At 45.2% G+C, this 26,174-nt stretch overlaps 1 protein-coding gene across 1 annotated transcript in view; it reads right to left on the bottom strand.

Moving 5' to 3' along the window:
• Positions 1–26,174, bottom strand: part of PLEKHA5 (pleckstrin homology domain containing A5) — a 280,467-nt gene that overhangs the window by 94,361 nt on the left and 159,932 nt on the right. The window contains exons 4-6 of the mRNA XM_056846055.1: positions 20,920–21,003; positions 14,731–14,851; positions 2,560–2,664 (exon numbers count right to left, since the gene is read on the bottom strand). Coding sequence (XP_056702033.1) covers positions 2,560–2,664; positions 14,731–14,851; positions 20,920–21,003 — 310 coding nt within the window. The remainder of the gene's footprint in view (positions 1–2,559; positions 2,665–14,730; positions 14,852–20,919; positions 21,004–26,174) is intronic.

The following is a 26,174-nucleotide window of genomic DNA, read 5'->3' as shown; positions in this document are numbered from 1 at the left end:
GTTCCTCAGTGGAACAGGCTTCCTCAGGAGGTGGTAAGCTCTCCTTCCCTGGAGGTTTTTAAGAAGAGGCTAGATGGCCATCTGTCAGCAATGCTGATTCTATGACCTTAGGCAAATCATTAGAGATAGGGCATCTTGGCCATCTTCTGGGCATGGAGTAGAGGTCACTGGGTGTGTGTGTGGGAAGTAGTTGTGAATTTCTTGCATTGTGCAGGGGGTTGGACTAGATGACCCTGGTGGTCCCTTCCAACTCTATGATTCTATGATTCTATTCTATGGCTGAGCTCAAGGGTGCCACTTAGGTGGGGCTGCCTTTTACCATGAAAATACCAGTGTCTCCACCAGGGTAGATCCTGGCCTCGACACACAATATTTTTCTAATCACACCTCGCTTAGTTTGGGACTGAACCGGAGCATCCAGATGCATACCCTTGCCCTTCAGTACTAGTTTTGGGAGGGTAGCTGTGTTTGTCCGCAGTAGAAAAGCTAGATTCGAGTCCAGTAGCATCTTACGAGTCCAGAAGCATCTTAGAGACCAATCAGATTTTCGGAGTATATGCTTTCTCGAAAGCTTATACCCTGAAAATCTGGCTGGTCCCTAATGTGCTACTTAATGCTCGTCCATTTTCCATTTCCTTGAATTCTCCATAGCACGATGGTACCTGGGAACTGTCTTATGAATCCAGATCCCAAGCAATGCCTCGCCGACTAGGTGTTGTGATACTTATTGGTCCAGGTTTCTTAAAACACACGCAGATGTGCTCTTTATGGACACCGTGCTGTCTTCAGGGCTGGATTGCATCTGCCAAATTCCAGAATAATAACATCTATATACTCACATGAAACTGACAATAGACTACTGTCTCTATAATTGTGTACTGGCCTTAGCATATCCCTTACTTCCCTTCAACAGGCATGTAAGACATGTAGGGAAGGGGTGCGCGTTCTAAGTTCTGACGTTTGTAACCACAGCAACAAGGTCAAGAGCTACTTAATTCTGCATTTGTTTTCAAGGACAGCTCAGAATGAAATACTGATTGCCTAATGTACAAAAGTCAAAGAGAACCCTCCGATTATTCATGTAAGCTCAAAGAATCAAGCAAATCAAAAGTATCAGCAGCTCAGGAGCAGAATGCCCAGGCAACGGTTGAACTATCGATGCCTTACAAGGTGAAGATTGCATTCCAATCCCCTCTAATAGGAGCATCAAGGCCCCACAAGCTCTGTGCTTCTCCATTTCCCCCCAAAACCCAAAAAGCAAATAAATAAATAAATAAATAAATACATACATACATACGTACATACGTACGTACATACATACATACATACATAAAATAAACAGCCATGTAGATATTTGATAACTAATATAATAATACACACATTAAGGTTATATCAGTTTTGAAGACTGTGAAAAAATGAGAAACTGTACTACGATCAAATGTGTCAAGAATCTGAACTGGACTTATTAACGTGTAGACCTTAAGAAATGTAATAGAATATGTTAAAAATGCTAAATAAGTCAAATGACTCATTAAATATATACCAAATGTGTTAAGAAGCCGAACTGGATTTATAAGTTAGTGTAGAGAAGATGGAGATGAATAAGTTGCTATAAATTCAATACATTAATAAGTAACTTTCCTTTTGGGTCTACAAAGCATATACATCAGTTATCATCTTGGTAAAGGTCCCCTGCGCAAGCACCGGGTCATTCCTGACCCATGGGGTGATGTCACATCCCGACGTTTACTAGGCAGACTTTGTTTACAGGGTGGTTTGCCAGTGCCTTCCCCAGTCATCTTCCCTTTACCCCCAGCAAGCTGGGTACTCATTTTACTGACCTCGGAAGAATGGAAGGCTGAGTCAACCTTGAGCCGGCTACCCTAAACCGACTTCCACCGGGATCGAACTCAGGTCGTGAGCAGAGCTTGGACTGCAGTAGTGCAGCTTACCACTCTGCGCAACGAGGCTGTTATCAACTTAGTAGAGGGGTTTAAATATAGGTCTATATTATTAGCTAATAATGATAAATAAGCAGTGTTTTGTATTGTTTAGACTTATTGGCTAAAAGGTTTAACAAACAGTGTCAGCATATTAACATAATATAGTGTAATATAGTTGCGTAAGGTATCTAGATAACATGAATGTTTGAGTATAAATGTATGAATTTAATGTTAAAGGTTTAATCACTTTCAAGATTTCATGTTTAATAGTAGGTATTATAGAATGATTTATCTCTGCTCCAGCGCGGAAGTTGGCGAGGATGTTGTTATAGACATGGAGTATTGATTATGTATGAGTGTATGTTTTATGTTAGAATGAATGTGTTATGTTGTTATAAAAATAAAAAATTAATTAAAAAAATAATAAAAACCACAATGTGCAACTATTAGATTCCGGTGTGCCTGCCATTAGCAGGCTTCCTTCATCATGTAATGAGGGTTAATAAAACAAATAATCCATGCATTGGGAAGGGGCTTACATTTTGGTAATTTTTGCATAGCCTTTCAGACAGAGCAGCTTTTCATACACATATTCAGCCAGGCAGACAGACAATACCTGCTTGTAAAGCCATCCTCGTCTAACGACAGGAGCGTTGGGGTTCCTCTTTATCGAATTTGACCTCTTCCCAAAATTATGCACTTTCTTTGAAGAGCGGGATGTCTAAAATGGAATCAAAAGGATCAGAAAATGCATTAGTGTCGGCAGCATGTAGGAAGTGCACGCACACTGCTCTCCGTAGAGAGAACGTTCGGTCCCACAGGCCTCCCTTAGGACTTATTAGGAAACAGCTTTATTCTCTTTTTTAGGCAAATAAGTAATTGGTTTGCAGGTTCTGCTGGTTTAGGCATTTCTTGAAGTTTTCTGCAGAGGGAGAGAGGCAACTCCCAAGGCACAACTGGATCAAACGCTTCAATAACAGCTTAATAGGTTATTACACAAATATGGCACTGTTTTCCAAACAGTGAGCAGGCCCAGCGGCTCCACCACATGCATGGTGCAAACCCAAGCTGATTGGTTCAGTCTTGCAGGAGGTTCTAAATGTGACCCTTGCCAAATTAAGGTGCGAAACAAGATCGGCCATCTGCTAAATTCACTTCATGCCTAGTATCAAAGGTACAGAATAGGCAAGATTTGTAACGGCTGTCAGTTTCGTTCCGATATCTGACATCAGCCATTTATGCCTCTAGGACAAGGGAAGCCCGATCCTGAAGGGGGGGGAGCAAAAGTCTTACGGAGACAACGTGACCCGCCTCCCCAGCGCTGGCGGAGATGCCACTTGCGGTGTGAAAATGGCATCTATGCCAGCAATGGGCCACTTATGCTGGCGAGCGGTGCAGCAGCGTCGTGCTCAGGTACCAGAGCAGATGCCACCGCTACACACCTGATACAATGAATTTGTTCATCTTCTCTTAGATGCTTGCTAGAAAAGCTCTATTCTAAGAATTAGTGGAAAGCAAGGTCCGGTTGGCAAGTAGGTAACAGTTTGCCGGAAAGCTTTCTCGAGAGGAACAGAACTACCACGGCATTAGATTTCAAACTGGGATTCACGTAAAATAGAAGCAACACTGGGCAGCGAGTGCATGGTTGCTTTTATCAACCGCAGCAAAGAGATGTACAAAAAAAAAATCTAGATGAAGAAGCAGAAGAAAAAGAGCTGGTTTTTATATGCCGACTTTCTCTACCACTTAAGAAGACTCAAACCGGCTTACAATCACCTTCCCTTCCCCTCCCCACAACAGACACTTTCTGAGGTAGGTGGGGCTGAGAGAGCTGTAACTTGCCCAAGTTCACCCAGTTGGCTTCGTGTGTAGGAGTGGGGAAACAAATCCAGTCCACCAGATTAGCCTCCGCCGCTCATGTGGAGGAGTGGGGAATCGAAACCCGGTTCTCCAGATCAGAGGCCACCGCTCCAAACCACTGCTCTTAACCACTACACCATGCTGGCTCTAAAAAGGTTCAAAAAGCACCCTGTATTTGATGATGGGATGTATCTCAAAGAGGGAGGAAACAGACTCAACTGGTACTGGGTGTCAGAAGCAACCCAGACCTTGGAATAAGCCAATTAGGTTACTAAGCCTAAAGAATGCTAGGCAATTGCCTCCTTTCCATCTAGCAAGCTCAAGCACCTACTTGGAGAGAAGTACAGAGCCTCTGCTGAGTTGCATTTGGTTTTATGGATCACAAACTAGATAGGCTCCTCTTAGAGCAGGGGTGTCGAACTCAATTGTTATATGACATAAATGTCATTTGGTTGGGCCGGGCCATGCCTCGCCAGCTCTCTATCGCTTCTCAGCCTTTTGGCTAGGATCAAGTGTAGTGTGTGTGTGCCTCCCAAGGAGCCGAATCTGTCCTGTGGGCCTTGTGCTTGACACCCCTGTCTTAAAAGAATACAACAATGGTGATATCTTATGTTCAAAAGCCCAACAGGAAGGGGTTTTGTGAGAGAATGATGAAGACCCAATTAGTCTCCCATGTAAACAAAACTAGAGCAAAGCACAAGCGCTGGACACTACAAGCCTACATTCAGTATTTTGCCCAACCCAAAGAGAGGATGCAGAGTTTGAGCCCCTTTTTTACTATGGGGAGAAGTGAATGATCGAATTGAAGATCCTAATCGACACTTCAATCCAAAGTAGGGTTGCCATCTCCGGTTTGGGAAATACCTGGAGATTTTTGGGGTGGAGCTTGGGGAGAGGAGGGACTTCAAGGCCACAGAGTCCAATTGCCAAAGCGGCCATTTTCTCCAGGGGAACTGATCTCTATCGGCCGGAGATCAGTTGTAACAGCAGGAGATCTCCAGCTAGTACCTGGAGGTTAAATAACAAACTAGTGCTGAACTGGATAATGGAAAGAACAAAGCAGCACTATGGCCAAATGATGTCCAAAATACAATCCTATACTATGCAAAAATCTTTATGTAACATTCACCACAATAATGAAGTGGACATACAAAAATATACTTATCAGATTTACAAAAACATAAATAAGACAATGCAGAATAGTGAAAACTCACATTCAATCCTATGAAGTAAATGAAAGGTCTATTACAACCAGTATGCCAGAATCCCAATACCGTATAAGAACATAAGAAAGGCCCTGCTGGATCAGAACAAGACCCATTAAGTCCAGCAGTCTGTTCACACAGTGGCCAACCTGGTGCCTCTAGGAAGCCACAAGCAAGACGAGTGCAGCAGCACCATCCTGCCTGTGTTCCACCGCACCCAAAATAATAGGCATGCTCCTCTGATACTAGAGAGAACAGGTATGCAGCATGACTAGTATTCATTCTAACTAACAGCCATGAATACCCCTCTCCTCCATGAATATGTCCACTCCCCTCTTAAAGCCCTCCAAGCTGGCAGCCATCACCACATCCTGGGGCAGGGAGTTCCACAATTTAACTATGTGTTGTGTGAAAAAAAAATACTTCCTTTTATCTGTTTTGAATCTCTCGCCCTCCAGCTTTAGCAGATGACCCCGTGCTCTAGTATTATGAGAGAGGGAGAAAAACTTCTCCCTGTCCACTCTCTCCAAACCATGCATAATTTTATAGACCTCTATCATGTCTCCCCTCAGCCGCCTTCTTTCCAAGCTAAACAGCCCTAAGCATCTTTCACAAGCACACAATTTTCCATAAACAAATTAAATAAGCAAGAAGGGCTTCCGGTAAAGTCCCATTTCATTGCTCTTCCTTCAGTTGCTTTTACGTGTGCTGCACCGTTGCAAATCGGACATCATTTGGTCATAGAATAGAATCATAGAGTTGGAAGGGGCCACCAGGGTCATCTAGTCCAACCCCCTGCACAATGCAGGAAACTCACAACTACCTCCCCAGTGACCCCCACTCCATGTCCAGAAGATGGCCAAGATGCCCTCCCTCTCATCATCTGCTTAAGGTTATAGAATCAGCATTGCTGACAGATGGCTATCCAACCTTAAAAAACCTCCAGAGAAGGAGCGCTCACCACCTCCCGAGGAAGCCTGTTCCCCTGGGGTGCTGTTTTGTTCTTTCCAGTTCTGTTTTGTTCTTTCCAGTACCTGGAGGCTGGCAATTCTAATCCAAAGTCATCCCCGGAAAAATAATTTTGGCTCGCAAGAAGAGTCCAACTTCTGCTGTTCACTGCATCATTAAAGACCAGGGCTCGACTGTTCTGCCACCTGCTCCAGAACTTGTTAAGTACTCTGACACATGTTGCTAACGCTACCTTTTGACCCACGCTGTATCTTTTGCTCTGTGTACCTGGCGACGCCACCAGACTGTGTAATCAGGCTCCGGCAATTCTTTTACAACTTCCACAGGGTTGTGTGTGTGTGTGTGTGTGTGTGTGTGTGTGTGTGTGTGTGTGTGAGACAGATGGTCAATCAGAGTCTTGATGACAGATCGCGGTCTTGCAGCATGACTTAAAGTAAAAGCTATAGGCACGAACGTGCCTGCTCTTAAGAGCAAAAGGGTACAAGAGGCGGGGCAACTCCCTGCTGTCGAACTCATCAGATCGCCAGGGCTGCTACAATTAGGCAATGAATAATAAATGGCAGTGCCAACCAGACATCTGTCGGGAGCTTTGGATATGCACTTGTTCACTTTCCTGCAAAGAGCAATACAGAACACAAAAGCAAGTCTTTGTGGCCGTTACACATTTTACCGCTGTTTGTGGATAGCTGTTATGGTAAATGCATCAGAGGACTGCTAATTCTCCCCCCGCCCACCCCAAGCCTAGCTAACAGCTACTGATTCAAAGAACTCGTCAAATATTCTGTTGTACCGCACAAACGTTCCTTCCCCCCCAAAACAAAAATGTCTACTGTAAAAACCTGAAATGTAGACATTGGTTTGGATGCAGCGCTGCACAAGCAGAAATGGACAGAGAATGCAAATAAGAACATACCCTGTCTCCCCTTAACCGCCTTCTTTCCAAGCTAAACAGCCCTAAGCGTTTTAACCGCTCCTCATGGGACAGTTGCTCTAGTCCCCTGATCATTTCGGTTGCTCTTTTCTGCACCTTCTCAAGCTCTGCAATATCCTTTTTTTTTTAGGTGTGGTGACCAGAACTGTACACACTATTCCAAGTGTGGTCTCACCATGGATTTGTACAAGGGCAGTGTGACAGCAGCAGTTTTGTTCTCTATTCCTTGTCTAATTATGGCCAGCAGTCTGTTCAAACAGTGGCCAACCAGGTGCCTCTAGGAAGCCCACAAACAAGACAACTGCAGCAGCATTATCCTGCCTGTGTTCCACAGCACCTAATATAATAGACATAAGAACATAAGAAAGGCCATGCTGCATCAGACCAAGGTCCATCAAGTCCAGCAGTCTGTTCACACACAGTGGCCAACAAGGTGCCTTAAGGAAGCCCACCAACAAGACGACTGCAGCACCATCCTGCCTGTGTTCCACAGCACCTAATAGACATGGTGCTCTGATACTAAAGAGAATAGGTATGCATCATGACTAGTATCCATTTTTACTAGTAGCCATGAATACCCCTCTCCTCCATGAACATGTCACCTCCCCTCTTAAAGCCTTCCAAGTTGGCAGCCATCACCACATCCTGGGGCAGGGAGTTCCACAATGTAACTACGCATTGTGAGAAGAAATACTTCCTTTTATCTGTTTCGAATTACGTTTTGATTTAGCCCAAGTGGCTATCACGGTCTTTTCTTTGCACTTCTGTATGCACAAGAGCTCTCGCTCAAGCGGATCCAACCCATTGTTTCCTGTCTTGTTTAAACATACATAAGAATTTCTTAAACCTACATTAGAAGGATGTATCCTAGATCTGGTCCTCACGTTTGAAGAAACAGACTGCTCCGTGTTTTAAGGAAGCTTAATGTCATTCAGAAGTAACAAGGCGGAGGTTATTTTTAGCATTCTAAATTTAATGTTTGCAAAATCTGAACGTGTAAGCTCTTTCCCTCAAAAGATGGCAACGAGAACCAACCCAGCAGTGGTTTGGGAATCTGCAAACAATTATGTGGCTGCAGCAGAAGATTCTTTCCATGGCTTAACATCTTCTCATCGGTTATACGAAACCAGTAGCGATAATGGTAGTGGTAGTGGGGAACGGAGGCCGAAGCTTGCCAACTGTTTTTCCCAAGAGCCTGCTCACATTTTGGCTTCACCGTACTTACCCATTGATTCATTTACTTTATCTTTCAGTGCATCAGGAATAGGTGGACATTCGAGGAAAGCTTGCGATGGCATCTGGAACCAATGAGCCTCTGTTTGCAGTACGGAAAATTTGATAAAGGGGGAGGGGAGAGGCACACTGCCCTGAGCCCTTTGGAGGATAAAAATGTACTATGACCAAACTGAGAGGTGATATGATAACCATCTTCTTGAAGGGCTGTCATACAGAGTATGGTGCCGAGTTGTTTTCTGTTGCCTCAGAAGGTCGGACCAGAACCAATGGGTTGAAATTAAATCAAAAGAGTTTCCGTCTAGACATTAGGAAGAATTTTCTAACAGTTAGAGCAGTTCCTCACTGGAACAGGCTTCCTCAGGAGGTGGTAAGCTCCCCTTCCCTGGAGGTTTTTAAGCAGAGGCTAGATGGCCATCTGTCAGCAATGCTGATTCTATGAGCTTAGGCAGATGATGAGAGGGAGGGCACCTTGGCCATCTTCTGGGCATGGAATCACTGGGGGTGTATGGGGGAGGTAGTTATGAATTTCCTGCATTATGCAGGGGGTAGGACTAGATGACCCTGGTGGTCCCTTCCAACTCTATGATTCTATGATTCAAACATTTCTTGTACAATGTTTTTCCCTGACAGATTTCTGAACAATAACGCCTGCCCTTTATACCCTTGTACTCTTTATGGGGAACTATCCGACTCTTCATCTAAAGGTTCAGTGTATGCACACAGGAAAGTTAAGCATGACTGAAGGACAAAGCAACTAGAAATGAAAGCTACATCAATCCATGACAAAAAAAAAAGGCAACCAAAAGTGCTATCAAAAACACATTCTTCTAAAAAATAATCCAATGTAGCTTTAACAAGTGTTTTGTAAATAAATTTCCCTTCTCTCACATCATCTCTTATTTCCAGTTTCACTAGAACAGTGGTCTTCAGACTTGGGACCCAATGAGCATGAGACCCATGGAGCTGCGAGAGCATGACAGGAAGTCACGTGATGGAGGAGGATAATCCAGAGTTATGATCTCACCAGCGTCAAGGCCAGGAACCACGGCAGCAGATCCTAGTGCGATCCTATGCAGAGTTACTCCAGTCTAAGCCCGTTGAAATGAACTGCCTTAGACTGGAGTAGCTCTCTTTAGGATTGAACTGTAAATGAGCTGGAGAGAGGACAAAAGCCGAGCAATAACAGATGTGCTGGAAGGAGGAGTAGGAGAAGTAGGAGTTGGTTTTTATATGCCGACTTTCTCTACCACTTAAGGAAGAATAAAACCAGCTTACAAATCACCTTCCCTTCCCTTCCCCACAACAGACACCCTGTGAGGTAGGTGGGGCTGAGAGAGCTGTGACTAGCCCAAGGTCACCCAGCTGGCTTCATGTGTAGGAGTGGGGAATCAAATCCAATTCACCAGATTAGCCTCCGCCGCTCATGTGGAGGAGTGGGGAATCGAACCCGGTTCTCCAGATCAGAGTCCACCGCTCCAAACCACCACTCTTAACCACGACACCACGCTGGCTTGGGCATAGCTCTGGAACAGGGCCCACTTCATACCCGCCATCACAGAGAAAGCCTCCAAAGTAGGAAATTACATGAACCAGACACCCACACAGACAGCCCGGTTCATACTGAAGAGTAACTGTGACGGAGGGAAGGGCACTGCTACCAAGTAAACAGATGAGCATGAGTATAGTAGATACCATCTACAGCAGTGGTCTTTTGACATTCCTGCACTTGGGACCCACCTTTAACACCCAAGAAGAAGCAAAGGGACCACTAAGCTGCAACCATGGGACAGAATCACATGACAAGGAAGAAGAGGAGGAGGTGTTATGGCCTCACCAGGGAATAAAGGGGTGGAAGATGCTGCACAATACCAGGATTTGTGAAGCACTTGAGGACCAACTTGTAGGGTGGGAAGGGATTGTGGGTGTAGCGGTGGACTCTGATTGTGGTTAAGAGCGGTGGACTCTGATCTGGAGAACCGGGTTTGATTCCTCACTCGTTCACATGAGTGACAGAGTGAACTGGGTGAACCTTGGGCTAGTCACACTCTCTCAGCCCCACCTACCTCACAGGGTGTCTGCTGTGGGGAGGAGAAGGGAAGGTGATTGTAAGCTGGTTTGAGTCTCCCTTAGCTGGTAAAGAAAGTCGGCATATAAAAACCAACTCTACTTCTTCTAGTCTAGCCAGAAAAGAGAAATAAGGCAAGGGAGCGCTTTCGTGAGGATGGGATTGTCTAAGCACCTGCGTCTGCTAAGAGGAACCTCTCTACCGTTGAGTAACCTTATTGTCTTGCTGCTCCTGTCAGCACATGTGCAAAGACAGACAGGAGAGTTGGTACCCTTGCTTTCTAAACAAGTACAGTCGCGGCAGGTCCTTCCTCGAAGCAGCGATTCTGTTGAGGGTCCTGACCAAGGGGCCGAAGACCAAAGATCCGAAAAGTGTGAAACTTGATAGTTCTGTGCGATCTTTATCTGGGTCGGTCTTCTTCATGGAGATCGTATATCACCTCTGGCCACTGTGTGAGCAGACTGCTGGACTTGATGGGCCTTGGTCTGATCCAGCAGGGCCTTTCTTATGTTCTTATATTCTCTTCCATTTTGTCTTCCTTCCTCCAAGCAGAGTGGTCATGATTTCCCTTGGTGCTACCAACAAAAAAGTTCTGTGCAAGCAGATATTACAACCCCAACCCCACCGCTATTCTTTGATTACCACAGCTACAATTTCTAATCAACAGGAACTTGATTTACACTGATGAACTAATGAAATCTATGTCCCTGTAGGCTGCGGTTGGGCCGTGTTTCATGTTTGACCTACTTGACAGTAGGCCGTTGCCGCTGGGGGCCCAGCCGCCAATAAGGAAAGCAGGTAAAATGAAAGTAATAATTGGACTAACGTTTTGCTGATAAACAAGTGCGAGAATCCATAGTTCAATTATGACCCCTCCCAGCTACTCATTTCCAAAGAGAAATGACCAAGCATATAGCCAAATTATACCACAGGAATTATTAGAAGGAACGGACTGTGCAATGTCGCTTAATGCTAGCGCAAACTTTAGAGCTACAAGGGAGGGCAGTAGAGAGTTAGTGTAGGGATAGATAGGATGATCCCTGATCTTTTCTTTGTCCACTTCAGCTGCAGTGCTGTCCCTTTGTTACCCAGAATGCTAGGGGTTCCTTCCTTCTGGTCACGCCAGCGTGGTGTAACGGTTAAGAGTGGTGGTTTGGAGCAGTAGACTCTGATCTGGAGAACCGGTTTTGATTCCTCACTCCTCCACATGAGTGGCGGATGCTAATCTGGTGAACTGGATTAGTTTCCCCACTCTTGACCTTGGGCTAGTCACTCTCTCTCAGCCCCACCTACCTCACAGGGTGTCTGTTGTGGGGAGGGGAAGGGAAGGGGATTGTAAGCCGGTTTGATTCTTCAAGTGGTGGAGAAAGTTGGCATATAAAAAACAGCCCTTCTTCCTTTTCTTCAAACTATAAACCCAATTTAAAACCCAGATGGCGCCCAAACACGATAACTGGCTCTTATAAATAAATGTCCTCGACAAAGAGGTTGTCCAAAAGATGGAGACCAGGAAGGCCAATAACCTCCGAGAGGCCCGAGGACCGAAAAGGCAACAGTGATGGAGAAGGAACTAAATAAGGGGGGAAAGGAATCACAGCTGCAGCACAGCAGAAGAGGAGACCAAGGACTGCAGTTTCCTCTCTTAGGAGATGGATCATTTCTTTTGATCTCACTGCTGTGCTGTGTTATTACTCTTTGCTGCGGGAGATTCTGCGAGTCTCCGGTGAGACGTCCGATTCGTAAGATAGGTTTGAGGCAGCTTGAAGCAGATGGGGCCTTGGGAAGAAGAAGTGGGGTTCGAAGGCTTCGGTGTTCTGGTGAGGAGCAGAACTTGGACCTACTGTGTAACTCGCACGGGTGCGTGTCTATATATGCACATACACATTTCACAGCCGAAGAAATTGAAACCCCCCAAAGCCAACAAAGTTAAGACAACCCAAGACTGCCCATCAAATGAAATGGCTGCTAAAGCATTTTTCTGGCATTCTCCTATGGTCTTTCTTGCCCAACCTACCGGTCTTTCTGTCTGTCTATCTATCTCTGCCTTTAATTGCAAAGGACAAAAAAAGTGTTGGGGATACCCTGACTCCTGCTAGAGGAAGCGTTGAGTCATTTGGGGGCCAGCTGGTGGTGACCAGCCCCAGCAGAAACCCCACTGGCTACATGGCCAGAGTAAACAACCCAGCTGGGGCCCAGAGGAGGAACAGTGACGAGGAAGGAAATTATGGGGCTAAAACAAGGAAAGAAGGAGGGACTTATGAAACGGGAGCTACTGTCCAATCAGCACTGCTTCTCTGGGTGGGGGTGAAGGCCTGCCCTCCTGGGAGAATCAGGAAGCTGTAGATGGACCTGCCTCCTCTTTGGCTGCAGGCCAGCGAAAGGAGGAGGATAGGGATCAATCTTGAGGAGGAGAGGGATCAATCTTCCCGTTTCCGCAGCCGAGGCTTTAAAAACAGCCAGTAAGCAGCCATCTGTACTGGGTACTGGATTGTTCAAAGGGAGCCTGAATGCATCAGAACTAACGAAATGTGCAGAGCTTCCCTTCACACAGAAGCGGGATAGTTGCATACTGAAGCCAAGCCCAGCTTGCAAAGGTTTTTTTGTTGACAACAAGAATCTTGCTGCCAGGATTTCCATGGCAGGGAGTATTGGCAAGACCGGAGGACTGGCACAATCAGCAGAGAAACCCGTAACCTGAATTCTGGTCCGGTGGACGGCTTCAGGCATTGAAGACAGTGAAGGGGGGGGGGGGTGTAAGCGCAAATCTAGGGTATCAAAGCACAAAGCATAAATAATGATAATCATAGAGTTGGAAGGGACCACCAGGGTCATCAAGTCCAACCCCTTGCACAATGCAGGAAATTCACAACTACCTCCCCACCCACCCACCCCCAGTGACCTCCTCTACATGCCCAGAAGATGACCAAGATGCGTTCCCTCGCATAATCTGCTTAAGGTTATAGAATCAGCATTGCTGACAGATGGCCATCTAACCTCTTAAAAACCTCCAGGGAAGGAGAGCTTGCCACCTCCCGAGGAAGCCTGTTCCACTGAGGAACCGCTCTAATTGTTAGAAAATTCTTCCTAATGTGTAGATGGAAACTCTTTTGATTTAATTTCAAACTGTTGGTTCTGGTCCAACCTTCTGGTTAGATGTAACTGGTATGGAGAGGCAGGGCTAGAATGAGACTAGTGCAAAGAGGAAGAACATATGATCATAGCTCTTGGCATAAAAAACCTGTCAGTTTTAGCCACGTTGGTACTGTGAGAAGGTCGAGCCAGTTTGTATGGGCGAGAGCCCAGCTGAGTGTATTGGATGTTACTCTACATTTTCTGCAGCTGTGGATCCCAGCAGCGATGAGCAATAGCTCAGATTCCCAAAAGCAGAGCTGCGTCTCTCCGCAGTGAAATTCTATCGTTTGGCTGCTTGAGGAATAAGTTCACACGTTGGCTTGTGAACTTAGAAAAGAAGTAGAAGCTCTTTATTGTAACAGAACTCCATACTGGATGGGAAAGGCAGAGTAAAGGTCTCCTGCTGTCTGTCTAAGCTACGATGGAGAGAGAGACTGTAGAACACCTGTCCAGTCCTCATGGCGGACGAAGGGGCGGGGGGGGGGGGGAGAGAGAGAGAAGAAGAAGGAGGAGGAGGAGTTGGTTTTTATACACCAACTTTCTCTACCACTTAAGGAAGAATCAAACCATCACCTTCCCTTCCCCTCCCCTCAACAGACACCCTGTGAGGTAGGTGGGGCTGAAAGAGTCCCATATAGAAATCTTCAACTGTGAGAGGGACTCTCTCCAGATGTCAGCCTTTTGGAATGTAAGAGAAGCGGTCCCAAGAGAAGAGAATGGTTCCGCAGCTGGACACGGGGAGGCAATTACCTCGCTTTGAGAGAGAGTGTAACAAAGTGGGAGCTGTCCAGTCCTCAAATACCTCAGCCATGAACTCACTCGGTGACCCAAGTGGCATGGATGCAATTTGACCCTGCTTTAGAGAGAAGAGGGTGAGCTCTCCTTCCCTGGAGGTTTTTAAGCAGAGGCTAGATGGCAATCTGTCAGCAATGCTGATTCTATGACCTTAGGCAGATCATGAGAGGGAGGGCACCTTGGCCATGTTCTGGGCATGGAGTAGGGGTCACAGGGTGTGTGTGCGGGAGGTAGTTGTGGATTTCCTGCATTGTGCAGGGGGTTGGACTAGATGGCCCTGGTGGTCCCTTCCAACTCTATGTTCCTATGATTCTAGGGTTGGAAAAATTCGCCAGGTTCTTGTTGCTCTTATAATTCTAGCAATTATCTAACACAGGGCTGTTCAAGTGACGAAATGAATGTTTGGATAGCAACTCTCAGACACTTCCATTTCAAACTAAAAAACCCCACAGAGCAAAAGACATTTCTTTTTTCCCCCTAAAATGAGATGACTGCCTCAAGACGTCCATGTAATTGTGTCTCGACTCCATGTTGCTATGAGAAGCTGGATAATTTCGTGCTAATAAATAATGTATGCTGGATAGAACAACTTACTCTGCCCAGCGGACTCATTGGATGTGCAGAATAATCGGACGTCAAATTGTAGTGAGCGGCTTCGCTTATCATGTTTATCGGCCGGTCCTTCTTTTCTTCAGACGACATCGTCGCCGCTGTCCTGAAAAAGAGAACGTGCAGTAACACCCAAGCATGTCGCATTTGCAGACAACCACCCAAAAGCAACCCGAGTTGCTCTTTAAATAAAGGCTGTGTGGGCCGCTTTCCCAGTCGCCCACCAAACACGCTACTTGGATGTTGCAGTCAAAGCGCACAGACATTAAAAGCAAGACCATCCAGAAAAAAACCAAAAACTGCTAACAGAATCGTCAACAGGTCAGGCTTTTAAAAAAATAGCACAACTTTAATCCAGCCAACGATATACACGTTGAGTATCCCTTATCTGGACATTCAATATCCAGACTGACATGAAAACCACTTTTTTAGAGCTGGCAAGCAGGAATTACTCATAGGCTCTCAAGTAGCACACCAATTTGCTTTCTGACAGTTCAATGTACACAAAATTATTTTAAAAATTGTTTAAACTTACATTCAGGCTCTGTGTCTAAAATATGTATACAACATAAATGAATTTCATGTTTAGACTTGGGTCCCATTCTCAAGATATCTCATTATGTATATGCAAATATTCCAAAATACGGAGCACTTCTGGACCCAAGGAATCAGGATAAGGGATACTCAACCTGTATATATGGAGTTGGATCCTGCCTAGATTTCTGCAGGTCTGGGAGGGGGAGTGTTGCCAATGACCCTCTTGTGGCAATCCAAAATGCACCCCCCATTCTACTCCTGGAGGATAAGGTACCCACAGAAAAACCTGGGGGGGGGGGAGGTTTCCAGTGCAGGAGGGTCAGGGAAAATACCCACCCACACACACACAAACCAAAGCGGGATCCAAAACATGGAACTCCAGCCACCCAGCTTTTTATTTCTTTTTCAACGGAACATCCTCTTTTAAAATTAGCTCTCATTAAAATTAGCTCTACCCTTCTGCCTTGGCCTCTGGTGTTGAAAAAGACAGAAAAGGCTTAGTTGCATGCATGAATCTGGGATCCAAAAAAGACCATGCCTGTGGGCAAAACTGCTCCAAAACTGTGGGCAAAACCTGCACTAGCTGAAAGGAATGACTCCTCTGGCAGCTGCTGCGGCTTTATCAGCTAACTCAGCTGAACAGGATACTTTTGTACTACAGTCAGCTGAAACGCTTAAAACAATAATCTTCTAGGCATATCTAAGGATACTTTATTAAGCATGGGGGAAAATAATTCTATATTAAACTATTAAGAGCTACACACACACAAAAACCTGGATTATTCCAGCTTTACAATGTGTGCTGAAAGAGTATGCTCTACTCGGTTCTTAGGTATCCTTCTTCCTTTGCGAACTCCACCATATTTCAGTTATTTAACAGTCCCGGGTTTCCAAAGAGCCTTTATGCTTGCTCTTCTGAACGCTGCGCCTTCAGCAGTGCTAAATGGAAGGTATGACAATCTACCCTGCTTAGAAAGACTTTACTCATGTAACATGAAGAAAACTGATAACTTTTTCACATGATGCTGGAGTGTCCCCATTTCAAACTCCAGCGCGACCAATGGATTACTCCCATTTGAACGAAACTACCTGCCACCGTAATAGGTGATAAAATAGCCTCCTTTTTGCTGGCGGATAGAGATCCAAGTATAGCACTGGCGGTGGCCAAGTATCTCTCCACCATATTTTCCTTAAAGAAATAGAAAAATAAACTCTCTCCATTAACTGCTCAAGACCAGTGAGTCATGGGAGCTAAGAAGGGAAGGATAAAACCATCATGTCAACTGAAACACAGCAATGTGTCAGTAATACACTCATGAAGGGTTCAGGTAAACCCAACAAAGCAGGGGGAAGCAGTTACGTGTATACAGCAGTGCATCAAGAGGTTAATTTAGGAAATAAAATCCTTAGAAGGCCTTCCCCCAAAAAAGGAGAGATTTCAACATGGTCAGTAGGCCAAAAAATGGGAAAGGGGAGAGGCCGTCTAGACATTAGGAAGAACTTTCTAGGTGGTAAGCTCTCCTTCCCTGGAGGTTTTTAAGAAGAGGTTAGATGGCCGTCTGTCAGCAATGCTGATTCTTTGACCTTAAGTAGATGATGAGAGGGAGAGCATCTTGGCCATCTTCTGGGCATGGGGTAAGGGTCACTGGGTGTGTGTGTGGGGGAGGTAGTTGTGGATTTCCTGCATTGTGCAGGGGGTTGGACTAGATGACCCTGGTGGTACCTCCCAACTCTATGATTCTAGGTGCATAATTGCGGGTGGGGAGGTGTTGAACATGCCCTTTTCTGAGTGCCTACCTCTGTAAGTGTGGGCTCCTTGAGCAAGACATCACCAGCTGACCTCAGATCCTTATGTAAACGACTTCTCAATCTGTACTTTAAAGGTATCCTGTCCTAATTCATTCTCAAGAGAACGCCGAGACTGATCAGCTTCTTTTTTAAATTTTGCTAACTTCCTTTGTAGCCTGATCCACAATCGGCAACATAAGATCGAACGAACAGCGGTTTAAAATTGCTACCCACTTATCTTTGAAATCTGTGTTCTCTCTGAACAAGGCTTCTCAATCTGTACTTTAAAGGTATCCTGTCCTAATTCATTCTCAAGAGAGAATGAATGTTCAGAGAGACCTCAGATCCCTGGCAGGACCTTACCAAGCGGGAGAGATCAGCCTGTTACTTTGGCCCCATGCCAACCAGGCACCTAAAAGTTAAAACCAGCGCCCTGAACCAAGCCCTGAACCAAGCTGGCATCCCCTTTGTGTTGATGATGTCTTTTATGTATTCACTCTTCTTCCCAATGGGGACCCAAAGTGGCTTACGACATCCCCCCTTCTCAATCCTCTCCTCACAACAACCCTGTGAGGTTGGCTAGGCTGAGAAATGTGTGACTGGGCCAAGGTCACCCAGCGTGCTTCCATGGCAGAGCGGGGGTTCAAGCCTGGGTCTTCCAGATCCTAGTCCAACACTCTAACTATTACACCATGCCGGCTCTAGCTTAGCCTCACAACAACCTGGTGAGGTAGGTAAGACTGAATAAGTGTACACCAAGCAAGGCTTATGGTTTATCAAGGATTTGAACCTGTGTTTCTCAAGCTCTAAGATCATTACTGTAGTCACACACAGGCATACCAGTGACTCTAGCTAATATTAATCTTAATTTGCCCACTGTTCAATAACTTGGGTACCATAATGAACAGAATGGCGCGGGTACAGAGGAGAGCAATGAGGATGACCAGGGGCCTGGAGACCAAGTCCTATGAGGAAAGGCTGAGGGAGTTGGGAATGTTTAATCTGGAGAAGAGGAGGTTGAGGGGGAACATGATTACTCTCTTTAAGTATTTGAAGGGCTGCCACTTAGAGGAAGGCAGGGAGCTGTTCCTGTTGGCAGCAGAGGACAGGACTTGCAATAATGGGTTTAAATTGAAGGCGGAAAGGTACCAGCTGGATATCCGGAAAAAAATTTTTTACAGTAAGAGTTGTTCAACAGTGGAATCAGCTACCGAGGGATGTGGTGAGCCCCCCTCACGGGCAGTCTTTAAGCAGAGGCTGGACAAACACTTGTCAGGGATGCTCTAGGCTGATCCTGCGTTGAGCAGGGGGTTGAACTAGACGGCCTGAATGGCCCCTTCCAACTCTATGATTCTATGATAACGCCATCCACAAAATGCCCAAACAGCTTGAGATCAGCTGACATGAAAAGACTCCCTCATGATTACTTATTTAGTTCAGGAGAAGATGCTTCAGAGGCACCATGCCAGGCGTTCTGCAGACAGTAAAAGGATAGGCTGTGGGGAACAGGAGTGCTTGACAAAATGCTCAACAAAGGGGACAGAATGCAGGATAAGAGAATAAGCAAATAAAAAAAGCCACTGAGGCACGAATGGGCCCAAGGACTCTACAAAGGGTACTGGACATGTGCCAGGGATCATAAGGATGCTCTTTTTTATCAGATTCTTCTACCCAGGACAATTGCAGGCCTTGTATGTGTGGCTGTTTCCCTCACCGTCACTCCTCCGACGACTTCGGGTTTTTGTTTGGATTATGCATGCTGTTTCCAACAGTCAGAGGTCGCCTCACTCTCCCCCAGCGTTTCCCCGCATTTTCAAATTCGAGATAAAAGAGGTCCCTGAAAACGCAGGGAAACGCAGAGGGAGAGCGAGGCGACCTTGGACGGTTGGAACCGGCGTGCATAATCAAAACAAAAATCCAAAGCCGTCGGAGGGTAGACCGCGAGGGAAACAGCCATGCATAAAAGGCCACAGTATCTTGTCATTCAGGGGGCTTCAGGAACGAGAAAGTTTATATTAAATTATATTAAACCAATATAAAATGTGAATGATATTCAAGAGAAGTAACGGCCCTTCTTGGGTTTTCATACCCAAACCCCCAAGGAGATCATTATCCCTGAACCACAGCTGCAATTTGTGCTTAAAATTAAATGCCGTGTACATGGCCCGTATAATTATCACACAAAAAAAGTTAACTTCTAAATGGAATTGTGATTACAGTGAAGGCACAGAGTAACTGTTTTTTTTTGTTTTTTGTTTACTACAGTTATATCTCACTTTTCAACTATTAATCCCCACTTAATGGCTGAATTATATCTTCCCTCTCCTCGCCCCTGCTCCCGACATATTTTTCCCCATTGCCGAGTGAATGCTGTAGTTGGACTCGGATCTGGGAGACCCGTGTTTAAATCCCCACACTCTCAGCCTCACCTTCTTCACAGGGTTGTTGTGAGGATAAAATGGGGAAGGGGAGGGAGTGGAGCATAAATGAAATAAATACATTTAATGCCTTGAGAGCCAAGCAAAGAGGAGGCAGGCGCTGCTCTACCTCTGATGGCAGAATATCAGTTTAAAATATACACATTAAAATTAAAAGAAAACAGAATATCAGTTTATTTTGTTGAAGGCTTTCACGGTCAGAGTTCATTGGTTCTTGTAGGTTATCGTGGCTGTGTGACCGTGGTCTTGGTATTTTCTTTCCTGACGTTTCGCCAGCAGCAGTGGCAGGCATCTTCAGAGGAGTAACACTGAAGGACAGTGTCTGTCCTTCAGTGTTACTCCTCTGAAGATGCCTGCCACAGCTGCTGGCGAAACGTCAGGAAAGAAAATACCAAGACCACGGTCACACAGCCCGGATAACCTACAAGAACCAATCAGTTAATTTGTTTGTTGGATTTTTATCCCACCCTTTACCGACCATGGTCAGGCTCAGGGCGGCTCACAACCGGAACAACAAGATCAGCAATATGACAACTAAAATACAACACATCATAATAATACAATAATACTATAATTAAAATATATTGTTTAATCCTAAAAGATGAACATGACACTCTTTGAGGGGTGTATCTTTAATGATACTGTTCATGTGGCCAATTCGGCCTTGAACAATGTCACACTGAGACCTAAATAAAAAAAGGAACTGTCTAAATAACCCATAAGGAAATTAGTATTTTTTAAGTCTTAATTGACTGGGAAAGAAAATTGGCGACTGCCAATGTATTATTAAAATCCACCCCTGCTAAAAGACCCCTCAGATTATCCAGTTCAGAGACAGATTTATGAATAAAAGGCTTTATCCATCTGTCTCTAGCCTCATTTAGCAAGTCACAGCTAAACAAGAAATGCTGAAGAATGACTAGTGAGGGGCGTATCGGGAGATGCGGTCCCATAGCGACGATGGTCCCAAACCATTTAGGGCTTTAAAGGTCAATGCAAAAACTTTAAACCTGATCCGATACTCAATCTGGAACCACTGTAGCTGGTGGAACACCGGTTGGGTATTGCTTGGGTGGTGCTCTCCTCTCCCAATCTTTAATTGGAATGGATATGTTCATGGACGCACAAGTGCACTTATGCATGTAAGTGCATACATTCCAACTCGTCCAGGGCTAGGGAGCAAGAAACCCTCCCCTTTAAATCAGGTCACATCATGATGATATATATATATATATATATTTAAAAGGTAACTTGTAACCCACAAAAAGCCTTCTTGGCTGGATGGAATACTTGACCACAGACAAACAATAGATGGTCAGTTGATGAACCCCCCAACCCCCCCCCCCCGTAAGCCCAATGTGAAGAAGCTCTTAATAAAGCTCTTTATTCAGGGAGTAAAATAATCACTTACTGTTCATTCACAACAAAAATGCAGTTGTCTTGCGACGGCTGCCCTGTGACTGGATGCTTGCAGGTCACTTTTCGTTCATTATGACTGGAGGAGGCAAAACACACAGAAAGACGCATAAGCACACCATTCTTTTCGACACGCAACTGCAAAATTCAGAGGCAGCAACCGGGCGGATTCACCACGGAAACCTTAATTGGCGCATACATGCAGCTTCTCACAGTGATACAGTCACGGCAGCTACCGATACTCGGGGCAGGGTATTTTAAACTCAAGCGCCCAGCAATCTTTTCGAGCTTAGCATAGAACATTTGTGCTGAACCCTCCCAGCCTATCCATATTAAGCTGTGTTACAAGCTATTTTTTTTTAAGAGGCTGCAGCTGATATTTTAACCCACAGTTGACTCTCTGCACTTGTGTGCAATGACAAACCCCTGGTTATGGGAAGAGAGGGCAAAGAGAATCTTGAAGGAAGACAAGTTTTCTGCTTTGGCATGTATGAAGAAGAAGAGTTGGTTTTTATATGCCGACTTTATATGCCCACTTAAGGAAGAATCAAACCGGCGTACAATCGCCTTCCCTTCTCCTCCCCGCAACAGATACCCTGTGAGGTAGGTGGGGCTGAGTTTGGAGAGAACCGTGACTAGCCCAAGGTCACCCAGCTGGCTTCTTGTGTAAGAGTGGGAAAACAGATCCAGTTCACCAGATTATCCCCCACAGCTCATGTGGAGGAGTGGGGAATCAAACCTGGTTCTCCAGATCAGACTCCACCGCTCCAAACCACCGCTCTTTACCACCACACCACGTTGAGTCAAGTTTTCCATATTTATTTGTATTACATTTAACCTTCCTTTCTCCTTAAAAAAAGGATGCAAGGTAGGTTACAGTTAAAACTCACACTAATAAAAAATCAATGCACAGAACAACAATTAAATACTGAAAAATCATGTATACAGAGCATCAGAATTCCAACCCGGGACCCCTTTGCAAAAGCAATAAATTTCCAGCACTCTAAAACAGTCTGGAAAGGACCTTTTAACCCTCCTGAGTTTTGCAGATTAAAATGTGAGGTCCTTCCTGACTCAGGAAGGAAAGCCATTTCACAGAAAAGAGGCAGATACTGAGAAAGCACAAGTCTGGGCAGAAGCTACCATGACCTGCCTGCAGTGGTAGCATCATAAGCAAGCCTTGGTCAGAAGTAGGGTTGCCAAACTCCAGGTACTAGCTGGAGATCTCCTGCTATTGCAACTGATCTCCAGCTGACAGAGATCAGTTCCCCTGGAGAAAACGGCCGCTTTGGCAATTGGACTCTACGGCATCCAAGTCCTTCTCCTCCCCAAACCCCGCCCTCCTCAGGCTCTGCCCCAAAAACCTCCCATTGGTGGCGAAGAGGGACCTGGCAACCCTAGTCAGAAGAGTCAAGTTTTTTGCACAGGAGGAGCACTAAGAAAGGCTGCCCTGTTGATATGTACCTAGGCCATGCTCCCCAACGGTATATCCCCTATATCAGGGGTCCCCAAGGTAGAGTCCGTGGCACATGTCAAAAACTTTCTGGGCACCTAGCAAGTGTTTTGTTTTTTTTATTAAGTGGACAGATGGGGCTTAGGTCTAGCACAACTTCTGACTAGCCATGGGAGATCTGATTGGCAGTTTCTACGGCAGAGTGGGGATTCAAACACCTTAACCACTTAGGGTCACTGTGACGGATAAGGGGTTAATCTGCAGAAAGAGCTGACACTCTGAGCTCTGAGAGACAGAAAAGATTTGAAGCTTGGGACCCAGCCTGGATAGGAGGCTGTGAAAGTAGTCGAAGCTTGGGACCCAGCCTGGATAGGAGGCTGTGAAAGTAGTCGAAGCTTGGGACCCAGCCTGGATAGAAGGCTGTGAAAGTAGTCGAAGCTTGGGACCCAGCCTGGATAGGAGGCTGTGAAAGTAGTCGAAGCTTGGGACCCAGCCTGGATAGAAGGCTGGGAAAGTAGTCGAAGCTTGGGACCCAGCCTGGATAGGAGGCTGTGAAAGTAGTCGAAGCTTGGGACCAGCCTGAGAAGAGGCTGTGATAGATTGGAAGCTTGGTAGCGAGACTGAGCGGAAGCCAGACTGTACTCTGTGAACCTGAGGGTTCTGTTAAAGCCAAAGCTATTGAAACACACAACCTGTGGGAGTGATAATTGGGTTAGAGAGGGCCCATTCTCAGCTCACAAGAGGAATTAGTCTCCACCCCCAAAATTTCCCACCAGTAGTGAAAAGGGACCTGGCAACCCTATAACCACTATCCCATGCTGGCTCTCCCCTTCCGTCCTACAGATCTATAACTTGGCAGATTTAGACTACAAACTTGAAAACAAACTATGCCCAGCAGTAAAAATAATTCCTGAAGTTTCTGAAAAACTGAACAGTGTTCAAGCGGACATAACTAAGTTTTCTGCCGTACCGTTCAGCCTTACAGTCATTAAAAGGAAAACCGGCTTTCGATATGCAGCTCACCTTCAAACCCCCCAAGAGTTTTAGCCTCAGAGAGATAATCCCAGCAATTCCCCAGTTGGTACTTTTGTTAGCATTCTTAGATCTTAATCACTTTGCAATTTCACACAGTCGTGCTCAAATCATAACCCACCCCCCCTTTCCGACACAAAAACCTATAGCGCAGCATTAGCAGCTTTGTTCCTTCACAGGCAGCAGGATAACCACCACTGTACTAGTCAGGGAGGTGAAAATTCAATCCTTTCCCCCTAAAACCTCTTTGTTGTGCAGAAAGGTATGCATGCTGAGACGCACAAAAAATGGAAATGATTCAGCCCCGACACTAATCTTGGCTAACAAGCATCATTTTCACTGTTTATGCTGTAAATAAAGGAGAGATTAATTTCTACTTGAAGTTTCTTTTTGCGAAACCTGCTTCTCCGGTGCTTAACAAGGTTGCTGGGGAAGAGTTTTAAACTGATCCGTGAGGGAAAGCTGGGAGGAGGTCTCTAGGTTGGAAAAAATAAAAAAAAATAAAACCTCATTCCCTGGGGATGATGGTAGGAATCTGCCACATAATATTGGTGGGCATAGAGTAGAAACTGCGGATGAGCGTTCGGTAATAAGTGATTCCCATTTACAGAAGACAAAGAGTAAAAGGAAATAGTGTACACGGTGCGGGTATTTAAAAGGGATGTGGTATATAGCTGTTTGGAGGGAAGGAAGCATGGTCATTTCCCGATCTCACCTGATCTCAGAAGCTAAGCAGGGTCAGTACTTGGAAGGGAGACCACCAAAGAAGACTGCAGAGGAAGGCAATGGCAAACCACCTCTGCTTAATCACCTGCCTTGAAAACCCCTTGCTGGGGTCGCCATAAGTCGACTGTGACTTGACAGCACTTTCCACACACACATATAGGTGTTTATGCCAAAGCTGGAAGACTTTGAGCCAGGATGGGGAAACTGCAGTGCTTAGTACTGAAAAGAAGGCATAGTTGCAGTGGCCGGATCTGAAACCTGGTGGAATGGGGAAAATAAGCCAGCTACGGCCATCCCTGAAATACCAAGGAAACATAGGTAAGGCTTTACTGGGCAATGGTGTTGCCCTTTACCTGATATATGTCTAACAAGCTGAAATGCATAGGAGGATGGAGGAGGAGGAGAAAATGAAGAAGAGTTGGTTTTTATATGCCAACTTTCTCTACCACTCAAGGGAGAATCAAACCAGCTTAGAGAAAGTCAGCATATAAAAATCAACTCTTCTTCTTCATCATCATCATCTTTACACCTCTACCGAAAAGCTGTTGTCTTGGTCTTTCCCTTTATACAATGTACTGGATTAGGCTAAATACTGATGTTATCCAACAAATTTCCTTAGTTCACACATAATTACAGCACTTTGTCATTCTAGAAATTTCCCTTGGGGGCTCCTCAGGCTTCTGCTCTTCCCCGGCACACAGCACGGCACAGAACCTATTTCTAGTTTTTACATCAACTCATTAGTTTTGTGCGGAACTCAAGCCACACCTTGACATCTTCTACAAATCAGGATTATAGTCTGTGGCTTGAGCCTGATTTGAAATCCTGATTTGTAAAGAACAGAAACAAACAGACCGTGGTTAGGATACAACCACAAACCACATTGTGCTGCAAAATGAAATACATTTTCCAGGAAGTTCCCTTGCATAAGTTCCACTAAAATGGATGGGAGCTAGTGAGAGCAGTATTATGAGTTTTTTCAGTGGGAACAGGTGTGAGGTGTGTGTGTGTGTGTGTGTGTATGTATGTATATATATATATATATATACACACACACACACACACACACACACACACTTCTACCTCCAGAATGCCTTGGTCCAACAACCCAGGGATACGCTGCTGTGTTTCCTTAACCACAGTGTTCTAGAGTCCTATGTCAGCACTACCGTTTACTACCTGCACACAGTAAGAAATGAGGCAAACACAACCTAAAGTGTTCCGATTCCCAAATTTTGTCTACTTTTCGGGGGGTATATTAAAAGAAAAATCACAGGATGGAGAAAATGGGATTTATTGTTGCATCTAGAGTCTCTTGCATATTGGTACTAGTGAGAGCAGTATTATGAGTTTTTTAGTGGGAACAGGTTTAATTTTTTTTTTTTTTTACTTCTACCTACAGAATGCCTTGGTCCAACAACGCTCCTGTTTTCTGACGCCTGAGAGCTAACCCAGGGATACACTGTTTTGTTTCCTCAACCACAGTGTTCCAGAGTCCTATGTCAGCACTACCTTTTACTACCTGCACACAGTAAGGAATGAAGCAAACACAAGCTAAAGCGTTCCGATTTCCAAATTTTCGTCTACTTTTCGGGGGGTATATTAAATCACAGGATGGAGAAAAGGGGATTTATTGTTGTATCTAGAGTCTCTTGCATACTGGTACAACCAATATCGACACAGACCACCCTTTATGCATGGCAATACAGTTAGTTGGAGCCATCACTGGCCCACAAAGAACTTGACTGTAGGGCTGGAGAGGCAACCGCTTCTCTAACAGTCTCATTACTATTCCTTCTTAGAGGCGAATGCAGTCATGTTCCGCTTGCGCAACACCACAGAATCGCAATTCTGTCCCTAGGTAGATTTACATATAATCTGAATTGGGAGATCCCTGAGAGACTCAAACCCCACACTTGAGCGAGCTTCCTAGGGAAAAATTATTTTATTTTTAAAAAAATCTTCCTTGGCAACTTGCTTTTTGGTTTGCTGAAATGCATCTTGGCTTCTCCCTACCCTGCATGGCATATACTTTTAAA

Source organism: Euleptes europaea, chromosome 3 (genome assembly GCF_029931775.1).
Source record: "Euleptes europaea isolate rEulEur1 chromosome 3, rEulEur1.hap1, whole genome shotgun sequence".
NCBI lineage: Eukaryota > Metazoa > Chordata > Lepidosauria > Squamata > Sphaerodactylidae > Euleptes > Euleptes europaea.
Note: the sequence above shows the minus strand (reverse complement) of the source record. Positions and strands in the feature narration are given on the sequence as shown.